General features: G+C 37.8%; 1 protein-coding gene across 3 annotated transcripts in view; it reads right to left on the bottom strand.

Moving 5' to 3' along the window:
• The window catches only part of CCSER1 (coiled-coil serine rich protein 1), a 1,539,837-nt gene that overhangs the window by 1,343,569 nt on the left and 171,526 nt on the right, over positions 1-24,742 (bottom strand). For all 3 annotated transcript variants that reach the window (XM_030921405.1, XM_030921410.1, XM_030921416.1), the window contains exon 3: positions 23,413-23,597. In XM_030921405.1, coding sequence (XP_030777265.1) covers positions 23,413-23,597 — 185 coding nt within the window. The remainder of the gene's footprint in view (positions 1-23,412; positions 23,598-24,742) is intronic.

Here is a 24,742-nt window from a genome sequence, read left to right as displayed (position 1 = left end):
ACCTTTGATTTTTAAACAATGCACTTTTATTTCAGACAAGTTGCATAAAAATACAAGTGCATATTCTTATACCATATGAAAGATTAGGAGGTACCAAAAGCCTTTAAAAAACAAAGTGGGGAAAAGCATGAAAATATTACAAAAGTGTTTGTGTTCACTCATTTAGTACATTTTATTACTTTACTTTTTTATTTTTAGACACTAAAGGTATTTCACAGATTTTCGTTTTTTCTCAAGTCATGCTCAAAACTTCCCGCCCCTCCCCAACACATGCCCTCTGCACACCACAAGTTCCTCTTGGACCAGAGCCAGGCTGAGGCACAATTCAGCCTGAGGCACAGTCCCTGGGAAGCTCTGAAGAAGACAAAGCAGAGACAGCAGTTGCAGAGGCCACACTGCAGGGCAGAAGTGGGCAATGTGTGTGTGTCTCTGGGGGTTGCCAAGTTTCCAGGATTGTCTAATACCTTCTGCTTTCACAATGCCCACAGCTTTTGCCACTGCCTTTTGCTTGACTTAAGCCACTGCCGATTTGGAAAAATAATGCATAATGGTCAGTGATAGCAGTTAGGGTAGAAATTAGTATTACAATGTATTACAATTCTGATTCTAATAGGGAGGTCCTACTTTAGATGACAGAATTGCTGCTTCTCCAATGTGACTTTAGACACAGAGGGTACATTAAGAATTTCTTGACTTTTTTAAAAGCTGGCTGAAATATATGTGTATAAAAACAAACATTACTATAGTAATACACATTTTTAAAAAAAGGGAGAGAAGCCATTAACTATCAGGGCAAAATCACTGCATATTTCTCTATATCCACTCCAAAGATAATTGCCTTCAGAGTTTTGGCTATTCTCCGTATGGAAATAAATTTTTCATAGGCCCTCATTATATTTCTATAAATCTAATATATTGTGATTTTCATGCCTATTTGATTTTGTCAGATTTCCAATATGACAGAAATTCCCAGCCTTTTTGCTTGGAATTCACTTATAACTTCCCCTCTATCTTAAGTTTTCAGATACGACAGGTAAATAAAAAAGCAATAAAGGGCCAAATAACAGAAATAGCTGTGTTTAAAGTGTGGGTGTGAAGAAGTCTGCAAAGGAATCTGAAAAGAGCAAAGAAGAATGAGAATAACCACAGGAGATTTCGCACTGTGAAAGGAAGAGAGTAAGTGCACAGAGTCTTCAACACTGTTAAATGAATTAAAAATTAAGATAAAAAAAAGCAAATTGGCAAAATCATTGATAGCTTTAGATAGTTCTCAACTGGGGGCAATTTTTCTGTACAAGGGCACATGTGGCAATGTTGGAAATATTTTTAGTTGTCACAACCAGGGGGTCCCACTGGCATTTATTAGGTAGGGGTCATGAATGCTATTAAACATCCTACAATGCACAACACAGTCCCCCTAACACGGAATTATTCAGAACAAAATCTCAATAATGCTGATGTTGAGAACCTATATTATCACGGCTAAAGTTCATGAAATCGAGGAATTAATAGATACTGAGAAAATGAGTATGGCAAGTGTCAGGACTGTTTGCCTTATATGGAAAAAGAGGGATAGGATAGAGAACTTTAGGAGCAAGCAGTATACAGAAAAAAAATATTTTTTATTTGTTTCTTCAAAGATGGAAAACTTGGCAGTGTTTTAAACTGACAGCAATGAAGAGATGGGAAAGAAACTCAAGACAACAGAAGAAACATACTGAAGGAATACCGTTCTAAAGTAGATGAGCAGTTAAAATGGGGACAATGAGTAGAATTTTTGCTTAGAAGAAATGAAAAAACAAGTGTTTCCCTAGGATCAAAGGAAATGAAGACCAATGGGTAAAAATACGAGCGAGGGGGATTGCAAGAATAGAACAGATAGTTTGAGGAGAGCATTCAAAGTTCGCACTTGCTGCCTGAGTTAAGCAGCTAGCCTGTGATCCATCTTCCCTTTTACAGGGGAAAATGGTATATGCTTCCCTGAAAGTAAGAAAGCAGATGACCTGCTAGGATCTCCTTGTAAACATACTAATGACAGACTTCCTAGTAAACAAACTGAAGGATTTTCACTAGGGGAATTTATCTATATACTGCTTTTGGCAGAATATGTCTGAATTGCTTATGAAAAATAAAGATGGAATCTAAAAATATATAAGACAGTTCCCTGAGAAACATCCATCTATGCTATATTGCTGAGTATAAAATGGAGATGCTTCATATTGAGATGGCTCCTCCTGCATAAATGAGGTCACTGGCATATACCCAACCCTCCAAACCTCATCCAACATTCTGGGTCAGGGCCCATTAGATGCAGAAAGAAAGGGCCTAGGGAGCAGGAGGGATATTCCAGACCACCCCCTACTGCACCTATCTCTTTTGAAACCTGATAAGAGTTCTGATTTATGTGAATCTCTCTTGGCAATAAAATTCTTAATGTTTCTCACTGACACATAAACTACTCACTGTGTAGTATTGAGATAGCTAGCTGAGTACGACAATAATTTTGTATATAATTACAAATGTCTACAATAAAGAGCCTAACAGAGAGATTTAAAAGAATTAGTAGGTAGTCTGTTTTAGATGGGATGCATCAAACTAAGAACAGAAGAAGATATATATATATATATACACACAAGGCATTTCAGAGCAAACTTTTAGCATGAGTAAAATAATCAATGAATGAGATTATAAAAGTGATACAAATGACAGCTATTCTAATTTAGAAATGGTTAGATTTTTTTAAAAAGTCATCACATAGGAAGACTGTGAAACTGTATATGCAGATTCGCTTGTAAATTACACTGTTTTACACTTACATTACAAATATGATAGTTTGTGAGACAATTATAAACGTCTCAATTTTAAAATTACTTAAAAACAGTATGAATATATTTAGTTATTTCTATTTTTTTACTCTAATGGTCAACATTGAATATAATTCTTCACTAGCAATATATTTCTTGACCTTTGGAGTCAGAATTTCTTTGGCTTATTTAATTTATTAATGTTAATTTAATGTGTTTAAATTTCAACATCATAAAATAACTCTATAAAATAAATTTTCTTCATTGTCTAAAATGAATAACGTACAAACCTCAGATTCCAGTGACTGTCACCTCAGAAAAGGTAGTTAGTTTACTGAACGTCAATTCTGTGCTGCAAATTGTGCAACATCTATTCAGATGGTCAGAGATTTGTCACAGATCCTGAATCAATAAATATTATCACTTTTGCTATGGAAGCTGTGCCAGCCCATTCAGTTACCTAAATAAGGAACAAAGCAGTTGTCCTCTCACAGAAAATTAAGAGATAAACTTGATCCAGTTAAAAATAATATAACTTGAAAAATAAAAGGTAAACAATCTTAGTTTTCTAACTTCTTAATTTTAAAGGGATATGAACTATTAATATCTAAAGTATATCCTAAATTAGTATGGTTACAGGAAAAAGATATCTAATTCTCCTTTACTACTGTCCTTTTAAATTATTTTCTTAGTAAATAAGTACAGTTTTTAATTAGGCTTTTAACATTCATTATTTCATATTGCTGTTACAACATGACTATTTATAGTAAGTTTAGTAATGTAGGAGGTAGAGCAATGTGGCTGAATAGAACCCCAAGTGATTGTCCCCACGTCGGAACACCAAACTGAACAAATATTCAGGCAAGAAAGCACATTCATAAGAACCAAATGTCAGGTGAGCAATCGTAGTACCTGATTTTAATAACACGTCAAGGAGAGGCACTGAAGAGGATAGGAAAGACAGTGTTGCATTGCCCAAGCCAACATCCCTCCATCCTCCGGCAGCGCAAAGACAGAAAATTTGTGAGCTTGTAGGAGGGAGAGTGAAGTGATTGTGAGGCTTTGCATTGGAACTCGGTGCTGTCTTGTCACAAGAGAACACAACACAGAACTGAATTCTGCCAGCGCTCACAGAGAAACCATTTAGGCCCTGTCAGAGGAGAATTTGCCCTCCTAGGGGTAGAAATCTGAGCTCCAGCTAGCTCCACCACCAGCTGACCAAAGTGGTATAGGGTCCTGAATAACTTTGAAAGACAGGTCACAAGAACTTCAGTCCTTGGGCAAGTCCCGGTTCTGCACTGGACTTGGAGCCAGTGGACTTGGGGCACACATGACCAAGGGAGACACCACCTGTGGCAGCCAAGGGAGTGCTTGCATCACCCCTCCCCCAATGCCAGCTGTGCAGCGTAAGGGGAGACTCCTTCTGCTTGAGGAAAGGAGAGGGAGGAGTATAGAAGACTCTGTCTTGCAACTGGGAACCAGCTCAGCTACATTTAAATGAAGCACCCAGCATATTCCTGAAGCCACTGATTCTAGGCCCTAGTGCCTGGATGGCATTTCGAGACCCAGCCTGGGCTAAAAGGGAACCTGTTGCCTGGAAGGAAGGATCCAGACCTGGCAGGATTCACCATTTGCTAACTAAAGAACATTTGAACCTTGAGTAAACATCAGTGGTAGCCATGCAACAGACCCAGTACTGCACTGGCTTCAGGCATGACCCAGTGCCGTCCCAGCTGTGGTGGCAATGGAAGTACTTACACTACCCCCTCCCTCAGCTCCAGGCTACCTTACCACAGAGTCTCCTTCTGTCTGGGGGAAAGTGAAGGAAGAGAAAAAGAGACTTTGCCTGGTAATCCAGGGAATTCTTCCCAACTTGCTCATGCCCACCAAGGCAGAACCTCTGGGAGTCGGCAAGAGTTGCAGTGTTTAAAGGGCTTAGGGTGCACCTCCTTGTGCTGATATTGTTGTGGTAACCAAAAACTTAGATCACAACATTCAATTCCCTTTGAATACCTGGAAAGTCTTCTCAAGAAGAATAGGTACAAACAAGCCAAGACTGTGAAGGTTAGAATAAATACCAAACTCACCAAAGTCCAGAAATCAGTGAACAGCCACCAGCATCAAGAGCATACAGAAAAACAAGAATTCACCAAATGAACAAAATAAGGCATCAGTGAGTAATTCTACAGAGAAATGTGACCTGTCAGAGAATTTTTTAAAACTGTTTTGAGGAAGGTCAATGAACTTCAAGAAAATACAAAGAAAGAATTCAGAATTCTATCAGAGAAATTTAACAAACAGATTGAAATAATTTTTTTCAATCAAGCAGAAATTCTGGACCTGAAAAGTTCGGTTTTCCAAAATTGAAGAGAGATTCAATGTTTCAAAATTGAAGAGACACTGAGAAATGCATCAGTGTCTCAATGGCAGAATTGATCAAGCAAAAGAAACACAATTTGTGAGCTTCATGAAGGCAGGTTACTTGAAAATACACAGGTAGAGGAGAAAAAAGACAAGAGAATGAAGTGCACCTTCAAGATCTAGAAAATATTATAGCCTCAAAAGGACAGATCAAAGAGTTATTGGTCTTAAAAAGGAGTTAGAAAGAAACTTGGTGTTACACAGTATACTCAAAGAAATAACAAGAGAGAACTTTCCCAATCTAGAGAAAGATATCAGTATTCAGGTACAAGAAGGTCATAGAACACCAAGAAGATTTAACCCAAATAAGACTACCTCAAGACATTTAATAATCAAACTCTCGAAGGTCAAAAATAAAGAAAGTATCCTAAAACAGCAAGAGAAAAGAAACAACACACAAAGGAGCTGTAATCCATCAGGCAGCAACATCTTCAGTGGAAACCTTACAGGTCAGAAGGAAAACACTTTTATCCTAGAATATTATATCTAGCAAAAATATCCTCCAAACATAAAGAAGAAATAAGCTTTCCCAGACAAACAAAACTTAAGGAATTTCATCAACTCCGGACTTGTTCTACAAGAAATGCTAAAGGGAATTTTTCAATCTGAAAGAAAAGGACATTAGTGAGCAATAAGAAATCATCTAAGGGTACAAAACTCACTGTGAATAGTAGGTGCACACTCAAATACAGAATACTCTAACAGTGTAATTGGGCTGTGTAAGCCCCTCATCTTTTTTTCTTTTTTTGAGAAGCAGTTTCACTCTTACTGCCCATTGCCCAGGCTGGAGTGCAATGGCGAGATTTCGGCTCATCACAACCTCCACCTCCGGGTTCAAGCGATTTTCCTGCCTCAGTCTCCAGAGTAGCTGGGATTACAGACATAATCTACCATGCCCGGCTAATTTTGTATTTTTAGTTGAGATGGGGTTTCTCCATGTTGGTTATGCTAGTCTTAAACTCCTGACCTCAGGTGATCTGCTCGCTTCAGCCTCCCAAAGTGCTGGGATTACAGGCATGAGCCATTGCGCCCAGCCTGCCCCCATCTTAATTAGGAAGACTAAAAGATAAACATCAAAAATAACAACTAAAAATTTTTAAGAGATAGTTAGTACAAAAAGATAGAAACAGAAACAACAAAATGTTCAAAAGCAAGGGGAGGATGGAGTTAAAGTGTAGAGATTTATTTTCTCTTTGTAGGTTTGTTTGTTTTTGGTTTTTGATTTTTGTAACCAGAGTTAAGTTGCCATCAGTTTAAAATAATGGATTTTAAGATATTATTTGCGAGCTTCATGGTAAACTCAAATCTACAAAACTGCAACAGATATACAAAAATCAAAGAGCAAGAAATTAAAACTATAAGAAAAAATAACTTTTAAACAAAAGAAGACAGGAAGGAAGGAAAGGAAAGAAGGGAAAGGAAAAGGAAAGGGAAGGAAGGGAAAGGGAGGCAAAGAAGAGTGAAGGGAGAGGGAAGGAAGAGGGAAAGGAGAGGCAACGGAGAGGGAAGGGAGAGGGAAAGGAGAGGGAAGGAAGAGGGAAAGGAGAGGGAAGGGAAAGGGAAGGGAAAGGGAACAAAAAAACGGCGGACGGGACGGGAAGGGAATGGAAGGGAAGGGAAGGGAATGGAAAGGGAAAAGGGAAGGGAAAAGGGAAGGGAACGGAGGAAAGGGAAAGGCAGGGAAGGGAAGGGAAAGGAAGGGAAGGGAAGGGCAAGGGAAGGAAAAGGGAAAGGGGAGAGAGATGGGAAGGGGGAAGGGAACGAGAAGGGAAGGAGGGCAAGGGACGGGGAAGGAGGGGAAGGGAAGGCGGAAGGGAAGGGGAAGGAAAGTGAAGGAAAGGGGAAGGGAAGAGAAGGGGGAAAGCGAAGAGAAGGGGAAGGGATAGCAGAGGAGCGGAAGGTGAAAGGGGAGGGAAGGGAAAAGAGAAGGGACAGAGAAGGGAAGGGGAAAGGGAAGGAAAGAGACGGGAAGAGGAAAGGGGAAGGGAGGCAGAAAGGACGGGAAGGAGAAGGGAGGGGAAGAGGATAAGGGAAGAGAAGGGAAAGAGAAGGGGAAGGGGAGAAAGGGAAGGAAAGGGAAGGGACAGTGAAAGGAAGAGGAAAGGGAAGGGAAGGGGAAGGGAAAGGAAGGGGAAGGGGAAAGGAAGGGAAGGGGAAGGGAAAGGGGAAGGGGAGAAGGAAAGGAAGGGAAGAAGAAGAGAAGTGAAGGGAAAAAGGAAGGGAAGGCAAGGGAAGCGGAAAGAAAGGAAGGAAAGGGGAATGGGAAGGAAGGGGAAGGGAAGGGGAGAGGGAAGAGAAGGGAAGGGGAAAGGAAGGGAAGGAAGACAAGGGAGGGAAAGGGAACGGAAGGGGTAAGGGGAAGGGAAGAGAAGGGGAAGGGAAAGGGAAAGGACAGGGGAAGGAGGAAGTGAAGAGAAGTGTGAACGGGAAGAGGAAGGGGAGGAAAGGGAAGGAAGGGGGACAGGGAAGAGAATGGGAAGGCAAACGTGGAGGGGAGGGGAGGGGAGAGAAGGGAAGGCGGAAGAGAGAAAGAGAAGGGAAGGGAAGGGAGGGAAGGAATCCCACTACTGAGTATCTACCCAGAGGAAAATATGTCATTATACGAAAAGATCCTTGCTCCACACATGTAGCAGCACAATTCACAATTGCAAAAACATGGAACCAAATCAAATGCCCATCAATCAATGAGTGGATAAAGAAACTGTGGTATATACATACAATGGAATACTACTTAGCTATAAAAAGGTATTAATTAATGGCATTCGCAGCAACCTGGATGGGATTGGAGACTCAAAATTAGTGGAAGAAAAAAGTAATAATGATCAGAGCACAAATAAATGAAACAAAAAAATTATAAGAGATCAATGAAATGGAAAGTTGGCTTTTTGAAAAAATATGAAAAATCAACAAACCTTTAGCCAGACTAAGAAAAAAGAGAGAAGGCCCAAATAAATAAAATCAGAGCTAAAAAAGGAGATGTTACAACCAATACTGTAGAAATGTAAAGGATCATTAGAGACTACTATGAGCAACTATATGCCAATAAATGGAAAAACCTAGAAGAAATGGATAGATTCCTAGCCACATACAAGCTACCAACACTGATCCATGAAGAAATCCTAAACCTGAATAGATGAATAACAAGTAACAAGATAAACCATCATAAAAAGTCTCCCATCAAAGAAAAGCCCAGAACCCAATGGCTTCACTGCTGAATTCTCACAAACATTTAAAGAAAAATTAATACCAATCCTAGATTAACTATTCTGAAAAATAGAGAAGACTTCTGAACTCACTCCATGAGGGCAATATTACCCTGATCACAAAATCAGACAAAAACACAAGAAAAAAAAAAAAAAAAAGAAAGAAACAACAAGCCAATATCTCAGATAAGCAAAGATGTAAAAATCCAGAGAGAAAGGTCAAGTTACCCACAAAGGGAAGTCCATCAGAATAACAGCAGATCTCTCCACAGAAACTCCACAAGCCAGAAGAGAGTGAGGACCAATATTCGACATTCTTCAAGAAAAGAATTTTCAACCCAAAATTTCATATCCAGCCAAACTAAGTTATAAGTGAAGGAGAAATAAAATCCTTTACAGACAAGCAAATGTTGAGAGGTTTTGTTACCACCAGGCCTGCCCTACAAGAGCTCCTGAAGGAAGCACTAATCATGGAAAGGAACAACCAGTACCAGCCACTGCAAAAAACATGGCAAATGTAAAGATGATTGATGCTAGGAAAAAACTGTATCAACAAACGAGCAAAGTAATCAGCTAACATCATAATGTCAGGATCAAATTCACACCTAACAGTATTAACCTTAAATGTAAATGGGCTAAATGCTCCAATTAAAATACACAGACTGGCAAATTGGATAAAGAGTCAAGACCCATTAGTGTGCTGTATTCAGGAAACCCATCTCATGTGCAGAGGCACAGAGAGGCTCAAATAAAAGGGGATGGAAGAAGATCTACCAAGCAAATGGAAAACAAAAAAGGCAGGGGTTGCAATTCTAATCTCTGATAAAACAGACTTTAAACCAACAAAGATCCAAAGAGACAAAGAAGGCCATTACATAATGGTAAAGGGATCAATTCAACAAGAAGAGCTAACTATCCTAAATATATATGCACCCAATACAGGAGCACCCAGACTCATAAAGCAAGTCCTCAGAGACCTACAAAGAGACTTAGACTCTCATACAATAATAATGGGAGACTTTACACCCTACTGTCAACAGTAGACAGATCAATGAGACAGAAAATTAACAAGGATATCCAGGAATTGAACTCAGCTCTGCACCAAGTGGACCTAACAGACATCTACAGAACTCCCCACCCAAAATCAACAGAATATACATTCTTCTCAGCACCACATCGCACTTATTCCAAAATTGACCACATAGTTGGAAGTAAAGCACTACTCAGCAAATGTAAAAGAACACAAATTATAACAAACTGTCTCTCAGACCACAGTGCAATCAAACTAGAACTCAGTATTAAGAAACTCACTCAAAACCGCTCAACTACATGGAAACTGAACAACCTGCACCTGAATGACTACTGGGTAAACAACAAAATGAAGGCAGAAATAAAGATGTTCTTTGAAACCAATGAGAACAAAGACACAAGATATCAGAATCTCTGGGACACATTTATAGCAGTGAGTAGAGGGAAATTTATAGCACTACAATGCCCACAAGAGAAAGCAGGAAAGATCTAAAATTGACACCCTAACATCACAATTAAAAGAACCAGAGAAGCAAGAGCAAACACATTCAAATGCTGCAGAAGGCAAGAAATAACTAAGATCAGAGCAGAAATGAAGGAGATAGAGACACAAAAAACCCTCCAAAAAATCAATGAATCCAGGAGTTGGTTTTTTGAAAAGATCAACAAAATTGACAGACCGCTAGCAAGACTAATAAAGAAGAAAAGACAGAAGAATCAAATAGAAACAATAAAAAAAGATAAAGGTGATAATCACCACTGATCCCACAGAAATACAAACTACCATCGGAGAATACTATAAACACCTCTATGCAAATAAATGAAAAAATCTAGAAGAAATGGATAAAATCCTGGACATATACACCTTCCCAATACTAATCCAGGAAGAAGTTGAATCTCTGAACAGACCAATAACAGGCTCTGAAATTGAGGCAACAATTAATAGCCTACCCACCAAAAAAAGTCCAGGACCAGATGGATTCACAGCCGAATTCTACCAGAGGTAAAAGAATGAGCTGATACCATTCCTTCTGAAACTACTCCAATCAATAGAAAAAAAGGGAATCCTCCCTAACTCATTTTATGAGGCCAGCATCATCCTGATACCAAAGCCTGACAGAGATACAACAAAAAAAAGAGAATTTTAGACCAATATCCCTGATGAATATCAGTGCAAAATCCTCAATAAAATACTGGCAACCTGAATCCAGAAACACATCAAAAAACTTATCCACCATGACCAACTGGGCTTCATCCCTGGGATGCAAGGCTGTTTCAACATAAGCAAATCAATAAACACAATCCAGCATATAAACAGAACCAATGACAAAAACCACATGATTATCTCAATAGATGCAGAAAAGGCCTTTGAGAAAATTCAACAGCCCTTCATGATAAAAACTCTCAATAAATTCGGTATTGATGGGATGTATCTCAAAATAATAAGAGCTATTTATGACAAACCCACGGCCAATATCATACTGAATGAGCAAAAACTGGAAGCATTCCCTTGGAAAACTGGCAGAAGACAGGGATGCCCTCTCTCACCACTCCTATTCAACACAGTATTGGAAGTTCTGGCCTAGGGCAATCAGGCAGCAGAAAGAAATAAAGGGTATTCAGTTAGGTAAAGAGGAAGTCAAATTGTCCCTGTTGCAGATGACATGATTGTATATCTAGAAAAACCCCATTGTTTCAGCCCAAAATCTCCTGAGGCTGATAAGCAACTTCAGCAAAGTCTCAGGATACAAAATCAATGTGCAAAAATCACAAGCATTCTTATACACCAACAACAGACAGAGAGCCAAATCATGAGTGAACTCCCATTCACAACTGCTTCAAAGACAATAAAATACCTAGGAATCCAACTTAAAAGGATGTGAAGGACCTCTTCAAGGAGAACTACAAACCACTGCTTAACAAAATAAAAGAGGATATAAACAAATGGAAGAATATTCCATGCTCATGGATAGGAAAAATCAGTATCGTGAAATTGGCCATACTGCCCAAGGTAATTTATACATTCAATACCATCCCCATCAAGCTACCAATGAATTTCTTCACAGAATTGGAAAAAACTACTTTAATGTTCATATGGAACCAAAAAAGAGCCCGCATTGCCAAGTCAATCCTAAGTCAAAAAAAGAAAGCCGGAGGCATCACGCTACCTGACTTCAAACTGTACTACAAGGCTACAGTAACCAAAACAGCATGGTTCTGGTACCAAAACAGAGATATAGACCAATGGAACAGAACAGAGCTCTCAGAAATAATACCACACATCTACAACCATCTGATCTTTGACAAACCTGACAAAAACAAGAAATGGGGAAAGGATTCCATATTTAACAAATGGTGCTGGGAAAACTGGCTAGCCATATGTAGAAAGCTGAAACTGGATCAATTCCTTACACCTTATACAAAAAATTAATTTGGGATGGATTAAAGACTTAAATGTTAAACCTAAAACCATAAAAACCCTAGAAGAAAACCTAGGCAATATTATTCAGGACATAGGCATAGGCAAGGGCTTCATGTCTAAAACACCAAAAGCAACGGCAACAAAAGCCAAAATTGACAAATGGGCTCTAATTAAACTAAAGAGCTTCTGCACAGCAAAAGAAACTACCATCAGAGTGAACCTACAGAATGGCAGGACATTTTTGCAATCTACTCATCTGACAAAGGGCTAATATCCAGAATCTACAAAGAACTCAAACAAATTTACAAGAAAAAATCAAACAATCACATCAAAAAGTGGGTGAAGGATATGAAGAGACACTTCTCAAAAGAAGACATTGATGCAGCCAACAGACACATGAATAAATGCTCATCATCACTCGCCATCAGAGAAATGCAAATCAAAACCACAATGAGATACCATCTCACACCAGTTAGAATGGCGATCATTAAAAAGTCAGGAAACAACATAGCTGGAGAGGATGTGGAGAAATAGGAACGCTTTTACACTGTTGGTGGGACTGTAAACTAGTTCAACCATTGTGGAAGACAGTGTTGCAATTGCTCAGGGATCTATAACTAGAAATACCAATTGACCCTTCCATCTCATTGCTGGGTATATATCCAAAGGATTATAAATCATGCTACTATAAAGACACATGCACACGTGTTTATTGCAGCACTATTCACAATACCAAAGATGAAATCAATGCAAATGTCCAATAATGATAGACCCGATTAAGAAAATGTGGCACATATACACCATGGAATACTATGCAGCCACAAAAAATGATGAGTTCATGTCCTTTGTAGGGACATGGATGAAGCTGGAAACCATCATTCTCAGGAAAGTATTGCAAGGACAGAAAAACAAACACTGCATGTTCTCACTGATAGGTGGGAATTGAACAATGAGAACACTTGGACACAAGAAGGGGAACATCACACACTGAGGCCTGTTGTGGGGTGGGGGGATGGAGGAGGGATAACATTAGGAGATATACCTAATGTAAATGAGAGGTTAATGGGTGCAGCACACCAACATGGCACATGTATACACATGTACCCTAGAACTTAAAGTATAATGTAAATAAATAAATAAATAAATAATAAATAAAAATTGTATATAATGAAAATCTGCACTTACCTAAGCAATCTACAGATTGAACGCAATCCATATTAAAATACCAGTGACATTCTTCACAGATATAGAAAAATAATCCTAAAATTTTGATGTAACCATTCAAAACACCCAGAATAGCCAAAGCCATTGTGAACAAAAAGAATAAAACTGGAGGAATCATATTACCTGACTTCAAATTACATTACAAAGCTATAATAACCAAAATAGCATGGTAGTATCATAAAAACAGACACACTGACCAATGGAACAGAGTAGAGATCCCAGAAATAAATTCACACATATGCAATGAATTCATTTTCAACAAAAGTGCCAAGAACATACATAGAGGAAAGGACAGACTCCTCAATAAATGGTGCTAGAAAACTGGATATCCACATGCAGAGAATGAACCTACACTCCTATTTTTTGTCATATATAAAAATCAAATCAAAACGGATTAACACTGAAATCTAAGACCTCAAACTATGGAACTATGGAAGAAAACATTAGGGAAACTCTCCAAGACATTGGTCTTAGCAAAAATGTCCTGAGTAAGACTTCAAAAACACAGGCAACCAAAGCATAAATGGACAAATGGGATCACATCAAGCTAAAAAGCTCCTGCAGAGCAAAGGAAACAATGAACAAAGTAAAGATAACCCACAGAAGGGTAGAAAATATTTGCAAACTATCTATCAGACAAGGTATTAATACTCAGAATATATAAGGAGCTAAAACAACTCGATAGAAAACGAAATAATTCAATTTAAAAATAGGACAAAAATATCTGAAGAGACATTTCTCAAAAGAAGACATGCAAATGGACAACAGGCATATAAAAAATGTATTTTATCCAAAAGAGAGGCAAATAACAAATGCTAACAGGATGTGGAGAAAAGGAACCCCTGTACACTGTTGATGAAAATGTAAAGTAGAACCACCACCATGGAGAACATTTTGGAGACCCCTCGAAAAACTAAAAATACAGCTACCATATGATCCAGCTTTCCCACTGCTAGGTATGCACCAAAAAAAAGAAATTAATGTATCAAAGAGATATCTGCATTCCCATGTTTATTGCAGCACTATTCACAATAGCCAGGAAATGCAATCAACTTAAGTGTCCATCAACAAGCAAAAGGATAAACAAAATGTGGTACATATGCACAAGGGAATATTATTCAGCCATAAAAAGCAAATGAGATCCTGTCATTTGCAACAACGTGAATGAAACTGCAGGACATTATTTTAAACAAAATAAACGAAGTGTGGAAAGATAAATTTTGCCTATTCTTATTCATATATAGGAGCTAAAAATTAAAACATTTGAAGTCACAGAAATACAGAATAGAATGATGGGTACCAGGAGCTGGAAAGAATAGTGGGGGGTTGGGAGGACATTAATGTATGCAAAAATATAGTTATGTAGAATGAATAAAATCTAGTACTTTATAGCAAAATAGGGTAACTATAGTCAAAAAATTATTTATTGTACATTTTAAAATAACAAAAAGTGGAATTGGAATGTTCCTAACACAAACAAATGATAAATGCTTGAAGTGATAGATACCCCAATGACCTTGATGTGATTAGTATTAATATAAATTGCATTACTGTATCAAAATATCACGTGTACCACATAAATATATACACCTATTATGTATAATTATTATACAGTAATAATTAAAAATTTTAAAAATAAGTTTAATAATGTTATCACAGAGGTAAAAATGTAGGTGTTAAGCATTACTCAAACCGATCTTCAAATCATTTAAAAAGTCAGTTAAGGCCGGGCGCAGTGGCTCAAGCCTGTAATCCCAGCACTTTGGGAGGCCGAGACGGGCGGATCACGAGGTCAGGAGATCGAGATCATCCTGGCTAACCCGGTGAAACCCCGTCTCTACTAAAAATACAAAAAACTAGCTGGGCGAGGTGGCGGGCGCCTGTAGTCCCAGCTACTCCGGAGGCTGAGGCAGGAGAATGGCGTGAAGCTGGGAGGCGGAGCTTGCAGTGAGCTGAGATCCGGCCACTGCACTCCAGCCCGGGAGACAGAGCAAGACTCCGTCTCAAAAAAAAAAAAAAAAAAAAAAAAAAAGGTCAGTTAAGTCTATGAATAGACTATGCCTAATTTTGCCCAACAAACATACAAATTGTGAAAGCTTCTAAATGAAAATGACTCATCTCAAAGTTCAGAAGGACAAAAATGATTGGAATATTTTTATTCAATCCTGCTTTTAAAGGCAACTCTGAATATATAAGCTTATAAGAAATCAGGTGAGTTGGACTAGATAAAATATGCAGGGGATTTTTAAAATCTTCCCTTACCCATATGTGACCAAGATATTATATTTTAATGGGTTTAATGAATACCACAAATATTTGACTACTTCTTGTCCTCATTGTATGGCCAGTTCATAACTATTGTACTCATATAATCCTAGAAACCTTGTAGTATAGTTTGAAGTCAGGTAGCGTGATGCCTCCAGCTTTGTTCTTTTGGCTTAGGATTGTCTTGGCAATGCGGGCTCTTTTTTTGAACAGACACTTCTCAAAATAAGACATTTATACAGCCAACAGACACATGAAAATATGCTCATCAGCACTCGCCATCAGATAAATGCAAATCAAAACCACAATGAGATACCATCTCACACCAGTTAGAATGGCAATCATTAAAAGGTCAGGAAACAACAGATGCTGGAGAGGATGTGGAGAAATAGGAACACTTTTACATGTTGATGGGACTGTAAACTAATTCAACCACTGTGGAAAACAGTGTGGCAATGCCTCAAGGATCTAGAACTAGAAATACCATTTGACCCAGCCATCCCATTACTGGGTATATACCCAAAGGATTATAAATCATGCTGCTATAAAGACACATGCACATGTATGTTTATTGTGGCACTATTCACAATAGCAAAGACTTGGAATCAACCCAAATGTCCCTCAGTGACAGACTAGATTAAGAAAATGTGTCACATACACAGCATGGAATACTATGCAGCCATAAAAAAGGATGAGTTTGTGTCCTTTGTAGGGACATGGATGCAGCTGGAAACCATCATTCTCAGCAAACTATCTCAATAACGAAAACCAAACACCGCATGTTCTCACTCATAGGTGGGAATTGAACAGTGAGATCACACACAAGAAGGGGATCATCACACATTGGGGCCTATTGTGGGTGCAGCACACCAACATGGCACATGTATACATATGTAACAAACCTGCACATTGTACACATGTACCCTAGAACTTAAAGTATAATAAAAATAAATAAATAAAATAAAAAATAATAAAAAATAATCCTAGAAACCATTCTATAGGGCTGATAATCCTAAAATAAATTATGCTTCCATTGGAACAATGTCATAATTGGTAATGCCTTCCTGATCAAGGACTTAGTGTCGAAAAAGCAAGAGCTTTATCAGACAGTGCATCATAAGAAATATCTGTGTATTTGTATAATAAATTACAATGTCAAAACTGTGCATAAGCACATCACACTACAATTCTTGTTACTAGAAGCCTTAATTCACATCTGTATAAACATATATCATTATTTAACCAGAAATTTTACCTTTAATTTATTCATATTTATTAGATGCCTATTTTTGCACCAGGTACTATATTAATGACTGCAAGAAATGCCAGTATATACACAATTCCTTCCATTTAAAAGACTGAAATCTTTAAGGTAAAATGAGACACATTCGAATAACTATGCGGTGAGTGTTATATGCATGATACAATTTAGAAGGGTACTGAAAGGAAAATATGATTAGTAACTGGAAAAACAAATAAACACATAAAGGATTAGGGCTGTTAATCTAAAATTTATGCCAATTATCAACAAATGTAATTTCATGTTTAATGAGTAGTACTTGTGATTTTCTTCCTTAAAATTTATAAGAATTGAGGAGAATGATTCATGTGGCTCCATTTCCTTAAAAATATTAATGGCTTCCATTTTTATTAGATGTCCCTGTAACCATGCCATATTTGCTTTAATTCTATTAACCATCAGTTACACTAAAAACTGCAATAGTTATTTTAACTCCCCAAAGCCATTAACATTTTACATACTGCAAAGCCTCATTCAGAATTTCAAGATTAAGAAGAGAAATTTTCAAAATCAGATCTTCTAATTATCATTTGTCTTCTTTGCTTTTTTTTGAGACAGAGTCTTTCTCTGTTGCCCAGGCTGGAGTGCAGTGGTACGATCTCGGCTCACTGCAACCTGTTTCCCACATTCAAGAGATTCTCCTGCCTCAGCCTCCCTGAGTAGCTGGGAATACAGGCACCCACCACTGCGCCCGGCTAATTTTTTGTATTTTTAGTAGACACGGGGTTTCACCGTGTTAGCCAGGATGTTCTTGATCTCCTAACTTCATGACCCGCCCACCTCGGCCTCCCAAATTGCTCCCAAATCAAGAATGCTCCACCCATTCTGAACTTAAAGATGGTCAAAATGGTTAAATCAGTTGTATTGGCAAGATAATGTTTAACCTTATGTCTCCCTTTGGGAACTCAAAAATCCTCAAGTAGTGTCTCTTTCATCTTTGATTCTTCAGAGCAGATTGTCAATAAATATTTATTTTAAGAAACTGTGAATGTTTTAATGAATGAAGAAATGAAGAATTATGATGAATAAAGAATAACCTTATAAATGAGAAAACAGCAGGCCCCAGAAGAAAAGTAAATGAACAGTAAAGTGCTTGGCTATCTCAAATACAGTACAATTAGTCTTATATATTATTCTACTATTATCAATAACTAAATTCTGCAGTTCAACATACCAAAAAATTAAAATGTGATACGAGATGTTAATGATCTGCAAGTAACTACTTCTTACTAATCAAATATAAATCTGATTTTTCTTCTACCAAAGTCCTACAGTTATGTTTTTACTGTGTCATTCACAGTTTCCACATAAAAGCAGCAGGATGCTAAATGAAAGAAAACATGCTGTGTCAGAGTAAAACTGGCCATAAATGAAAGTTGTCTGAATCACTCAGCACAAACAGTACAGCGCAACTTTGCAAATGCATTTGCTGAGGAATCTGAAGACAATACAACTTTCAAAATCAACGGCTTGTTGCAATGAAAATAAATACTTACAAAAATAGTAAAGATTCCTTGAGTCAAGGAAAAAAGTAAACTTAGTTCACTTAAGATACACATCTCAAGGCCTTTAAGTTAGAAAGAGAGAATATTCTAAAGAATAAAACCTGTAATATATATGAATTCTTCAATTTCAGAGATGTTTTCATCTTTTCAACCACAAAGACCAGCACAGTATGAAGCACAAAGTCAGGGCCCATTAAATGTCTTTTGACAAAAGGGAAAGAGGAGGCAAACAGTAAATCTCGGTTAATTAAAAGAACTTGGATACAACAAAATATTTGGGAATATGATAGTCATTAAGTGCTCATCAAACCTGAGTCTCTACCTCTAGATACAGGAAAGTGATTATTCTTCTTGGCTGCTTTTGTTTCTAGTTTGGGCCATATGATTAGATCTGACCAATGAGTTGTGAGCAGAAGTAAAGTGAGTCTCATAATTCAAAGTATTTTATTACAGGGACCTCCAGAGATTTCTTTCTTTTTTGCCAGGGTGAAAGGCAATGTTTGCAAAGTTAGCTGCTTCAACAGCCTGAATACAGGAGGAGAAGACACTGAACAGAACCCTGACGCCTTCCACAATAACCATGTAGCCTAAGTGAGAAAGAAATCCATATTATATAAAGTCGTTAGATGTGGAAGTTATTTTTTATTTATTTTATTTATTTACTTATTCATTTATTTTTGAGAAGGAGTCTCATTTTGTCGTTCAAGCTGGAGTGCAGTGGTGTGATCTTGGCTCACTGCAATCTCCAACTCCCAGGTTCAGGCCATTCTCCTGCCTCAGCCTCCTGAGAAGCTGGGATTACAGTCACCTGCCACCATGGCTAGCTAATTTTTATATTTTTACAAAATACAAATAAAGACAGGGTTTCACCATCTTGGCCAGGCTGGTCTCAAATTCCTGACTTCAAGCAATACCCCTGCCTCGGCCTCCCAAAGTGCTGGGACTAGAGGCTTGAGCCACTGCACCCAGCGGTATTTTTTATCACTTAGCCAAGTTTACCCTGACTCATCCACTTAGGCATTTTTCCTTCCTTTAATGGTACCAGGTCTTTTGTATTGTTCATTATATATGAATCTACTCTCACATTAACTTTTCTAGAGAGTAATCTTGTAAATATTTAGAATTAGAATTCACTGTGTAAAGCTGTTGGAGAACCCATGACAAATCCTTACATTTATACATTTATATACCATAATCTGGAGAGAAAGTTCCTGAAGTAAGTTCTTTAAAGAAATAAGTTCTCTAACTTTTTTCTAGAATGGCATTTTAATTTTTTTTGAAAATCCCAAGGAAGGTATTCAGAAAGTTACTCATTAGAGAAAAATTGGAAAAATACTATAAAGTGGTTTGAAAAAATATAATAAATGTGAACACTTATCAAATTGTTCCAAATTTACTTTGGTTTCTTTTAATAAACCCAAGCAAATCCCAATTTGCTCTCGGCATTTGATGTTTGAAGAGTTCATACATCCTGTCCTTTCCCTTCCAGACTGAAATACCCCAGAAGTACATAAAAACAATAGAACTGTGGTATATCTAACTATATCTAATCCATTAGGTAATATCTTTGGTCATTCAGGAAATGCTCAGCATCTTAATAAATAGAGCCATATTTTATTACGAAAATTGAAATCTCCATGAACTACATGAAGGTCTGCATTAATGCTAACATTAAAAATTAGGACTCATGAAGTATTACAAACTCCCAAGTATGAATATCCTCTTTTGTGACAAAGTTCCTTTTTGATGGGATATCTCTCAATAAGGATATTGATACTATTCATGAGCATTTCAAGAAACATGACCGCATTTTAAGTTCAGATTAAGCACTAAATGTTGTTTCTGTTTTCCTCTTTTGTATCTCTTATAGAATGCTGCAGCCTAGACTTAGAGTAAGCAAGATTAGACTGCTTTAAATATTTTCATTTTATTACACCAAATTGATGCAAACAATTGAAAAATGGCTCAAATTAATTTTAAATCTAATACATTTTCCCAAAAGATTGTAGGATTTGAACTTAGAAAGGATCCAAATCCAGATCCTATCTCTGCCATTTATGAGCTGTGTCATTTTAGGCAAGCTGCTTATCTTCTCAGTGCCTTATTTTCCTCTTTTGCAAAATTTCATCACTACAGTATCGTTTAATTTATAGTACTGTTGTGAGGACTGGATGTGATAAGACGTGTCAGGCATTAAAAGTAGTCCCTTGGTTCAAACAAGCATTAAAAACACATATTTCTATTATAATTGCTTTAAAATAAAATAACTGAACCATGGATGCATTCTTAAATACATGCAGTTGCTTAAATTATTTTGGAAGAGGAATATAGAAATGTGTCACTTTTCACACATAGAGCTACAATTTTCCAAATATATGTCACTTGTTTCACATATATCTAGAACTAAATAATCCCTACCATTTCCTCCTTACAGTGCTACAAGTAAAAAACATATTTCATGCGTTGTAAATTAATTAAGTGTAAGTAACTGGCCGGGCGTGGTGGCTCACGCCTGTAATCCCAGCACTTTGGGAGGCAATGTCAGTGGATCACCTGAGGTCAGGAGTTCAAGACCAATCAGGCCAACATGGTGAAACCACATCTCTACTAAAATACAAAGATTAGCCTGGCATGGTAGCACACACTTGTGGTCCCAGCTACTCAGGAGGCTGAGTCACAAGAATCACTTGAACCAGGGAGGGGAGGTTGCAGTGAGCCAAGATTGCATCACTGCACTGCAGCCTGGGTGACAGAGCGAGGCTCTGCCTTAAAAAACTAAAAATGAAAATTAAAAAATGAATAAACTGTAAAGTAACTGAAAGATGAGACATAACTTGTGAAATCCAAAGGAAGATGGTAAGATCGTGAAGTAGTATCTGGTAGTTCTCTTTAGGAAATTCAAAAGTTTCAGTATTTAATTCAGTAATTTTCATCTGTAAATCCAATGAACATGTACAATATTTTAAGTTTCTGTTCCAAGCCTGACAGACTGTCCACCACCATGGCGGTGGTGTCTTTCTGCCATCTAGTGGAAAAACTATACTACTACAGGCACACTTTCAAAAACTTAAATATAAGGCCCTCAAACAAACAAAACCGCTTCTTTTGTTTCTTAAGTTTTATATCTTAAAAGTGGATCTGAGGGCTGGGCGCGGTGGCCCACGCTTGTAATCCCAGCACTCTGGGAGGCTGAGGCGGGTGGATCACTTGAGGTCAGGAATTCAAAACCAGCCTGGCCAACATGGTGAAACCCCATCTCTACTAAAAATACAAAAATTAACCGGGCATGGTGGTGGGTGCCTGTAATCCCAGCTATTCAGGAGGCTGAGGCAGGAGAATTGCTTGAACCTGGGAGGCGGAGGTTGCAGTGAACCAAGATCGCGCCAGTGCACTCCAGCCTGGGCGACAGAGCAAGACTCTGTCTCAAAAAAAAAAAAAAAAAAAACTAAACCTGAGAAGAATGACTTTGTGATATTATAAGCACTTTTTACATTTTATTTATTTATTTATTTATGTATGTATTTATTTATTTTATTGAGACCAGGTCTCACTCTGTTGCCCAGGCGGAAGTACAGGGTCGCAATAACTCACTGCAGCCTCCAATTCCTGGACCCAAGTGATCCTCCCACATCAGCCTTCTGAGTAGCTGGGACTACAGGTGTAAGCCACCACTTCTAGCTAATTATTAATTTTTTTTTTTAGAGATGAGTTCTCGATACTTTGCCTAGGCTGGTCTCAAACTAGAATTATTTAAATTAAATGCAGTATGAAAAACATGAGATATGAGAGAATATGTAAAAGGCACAACTTTCAAAGTTGAATAGCGTACCCCATTAATATAAATACCTCTCCATGAAGAAATAGTGAAAATGTTGTGATGATAAATGTTTTGTAATACTTCACTAGTCCTAACTTTTAATGGTGCATCAACTGGAAATCTTTTTTAACAAATTTTCATACTTAGATCAAAAATATCCATTGCAACAATAATAATATAACAGCCAATGCACAAAAGAACAAAATGAAGCATGAAATATATATTTCCATATGTACAAATGTAAACACACACTCACATAGTCATTTTTTAGTGTAATGGAAACAAGATGCCTATTATCATTTGCTATTTTGTGGTTACAAATTTGCCCAGGATTAAGAAATGGCCACACCAGAAAAAAATGATTAAAACCTCTAACATCAAGCACAGTGATTTTGCTATCACACAGTGTTACCTTACTAACTTAAGGCTTCTTCACAAAATAATTATCAGATCTCAATTACCTAATATTTTCATTTGAAACCCAATTACATAAAATGATAGAGATATCATAAGTGATTAATTTTTGAGCATTTTTCACATATATACATGGATAGGTAGGTAGAAAGATTATTTTAAAGGAACATTTTTGGACAATAGATGTTAAATACTCTGCTGAAAAAGGACACATCTGTAAGAAGGTGAGCAAAGTGATCTCCAAAAGGCAATCACACTCTAATACTTGTGAAACCTGAGGCCACATGGACCCAAAGCTGCAGTTCACCCCTCATCTCTTCCCATCCCTGGGTCTGTCTCATACTATGAGGGAGCTTCATACTAACGCCTCTGTGACACCCTAGTTCACACATAAAAACTCAGACCATGCCTCTCCCCATACACCCCACCTCCACCCTCATACTAAAAGCAGGTTCTACAATTTGGACCAGGAATAGGGTATCCTGAGTACCTCCAATGCATGCAAGCATTAGATGAGCATTTCACATTGGTCCTCATAAGCTTCACACCAACTCCTCACCCTTTGTGGAAGGGCACTGCAGGAGGACAGTGAGGTTAGGGTCTATTAGGGACTAAGAGTAGTACTGGAGTCAGTGTGATTTACAAAAGGGTATTTTCTAGAGGGCTATATGGTAGAGAGAGGATGCGAAATAATGGTGTCAGAGGAGATCCTCATGTTCAGCATTTTTCCTAGTTTCTGTATTCAAGGGTCTTGTTCTAGAAAAAAGAATGTCAAACTTTCCATGGAAGCAAGGAAGACAGGAACTAAAGACAGCTGTCATGGTGAACTCCATCCTGACCTAGATGAAAAATTTGTTTCTCTGACTTGTAATGTCAACTATGGAAACAAATTTTCCCTTCAAATATGAAGTGTCTATCCTGTAGTCTGTGTTCATTCTGCAAGAGGCATGAACATGCCAGATACAGACAGCATTATTTTATTAGAGACAGACGTATGTATATACTTACCAAACTGTTCATTTTTGAAGATGAAGAACCTGGTCTTTGCTTTCTTAAACTATTAACTTCTTCTATATTTCCATCTTTTGGTTTCAAAATCATTCTGCTACTCCCTGCAGTGCCTTCTGACGACGATCGCAGTCTCCTCTCTATAAATCTTCCCTCACGAAATGGACTGAGACTACTGGCAAGAACTATGGAAAGGAAAATAAATAAAAATGAACGTAAATATTTAAATGTACTTTTTACAAATGTCCCACTGAAAGATCGCGGAAAACTCTTAGTGTTATTCAAAGCTTCTCTATCATGAGAAAACTTTTACATATATAGCATCAGTTTAGTTCACTTAATCATGTAATCTCTTTGAAGCCCAAAACTTTTGGAGTCATCCTTGGTTGCTTCATAGCTCACATTAATCATATAAACAAACCCTGTCCTCATTTCCTTCAAACTGTATACAGTATCTGATTCCTTCTACCTCTCTTTCTAAGACCCTGGACCAAATCCAATCTATGCTTGCTTGGTTACTGCAATGTTTGCTACAATTCTCCTGTCTCTGCCTACTCCCATCTGCCTCTCCACCCCCAACACAATCTACATTCCACATGGTAGCCAGAATCATATAATTAAAACATAAATGAGAGCCATCACCACCACTCTTCTAGACAAAAGGTGATGTTTTCCAAATGGCATAACATATTCTTCATAATACGACCTATATGACTGCTCTTTCTGTCTACAAACCAAGGACAGGAGGGGCACACTGTTCACCTGCTCATCTCTGTAACCTCATGTCCTGCTCTCCCCTCCATCACTCTGCTCATGCTACATTGGACTCTTGCTGCTCTGGTACATCACCAGCATGCTCCAGACCCACACAGCCTTTGACCCACAACTTTGCACTAATATATTTTTCTCAAATATCTATATGACTTATTCTTTAAGTTCCTTCAAACCTTTACCAATATGTTACCTTGGGTATCATCCCACTCACATTTAAAAATGCAAACTGCAATCCCACCTCTGCTTCCTAAGCCTTTATTCTGCTTTAAACTTACCCTCAGCAGTTATCACCATCTGATACAAATAGCATATTAACTGAGTATCCCCGGTAGAAAGTAAGCCTCAGGAAGGTGGGGATCTAGGCCTGCTTTGTGTACTGCTACATACCTAGTGCCTAACATAGTGTTAAAACCATAAATATTTGCTGAATGAATGAATGAGCAAATGAATAAATTGTTCTAATTAGGCTCATCTACTAGTTTAAAGACTGTCCAGAATCTATTAGTCCAATACATAGCAGTTCTTTTAAAATAACTTTTTAAGCCAATGAATACAA

The sequence above is a fragment of the Rhinopithecus roxellana genome, chromosome 2 (assembly GCF_007565055.1).
Source record: "Rhinopithecus roxellana isolate Shanxi Qingling chromosome 2, ASM756505v1, whole genome shotgun sequence".
Taxonomy (NCBI): Eukaryota; Metazoa; Chordata; class Mammalia; order Primates; family Cercopithecidae; genus Rhinopithecus; species Rhinopithecus roxellana.
Note: the sequence above shows the minus strand (reverse complement) of the source record. Positions and strands in the feature narration are given on the sequence as shown.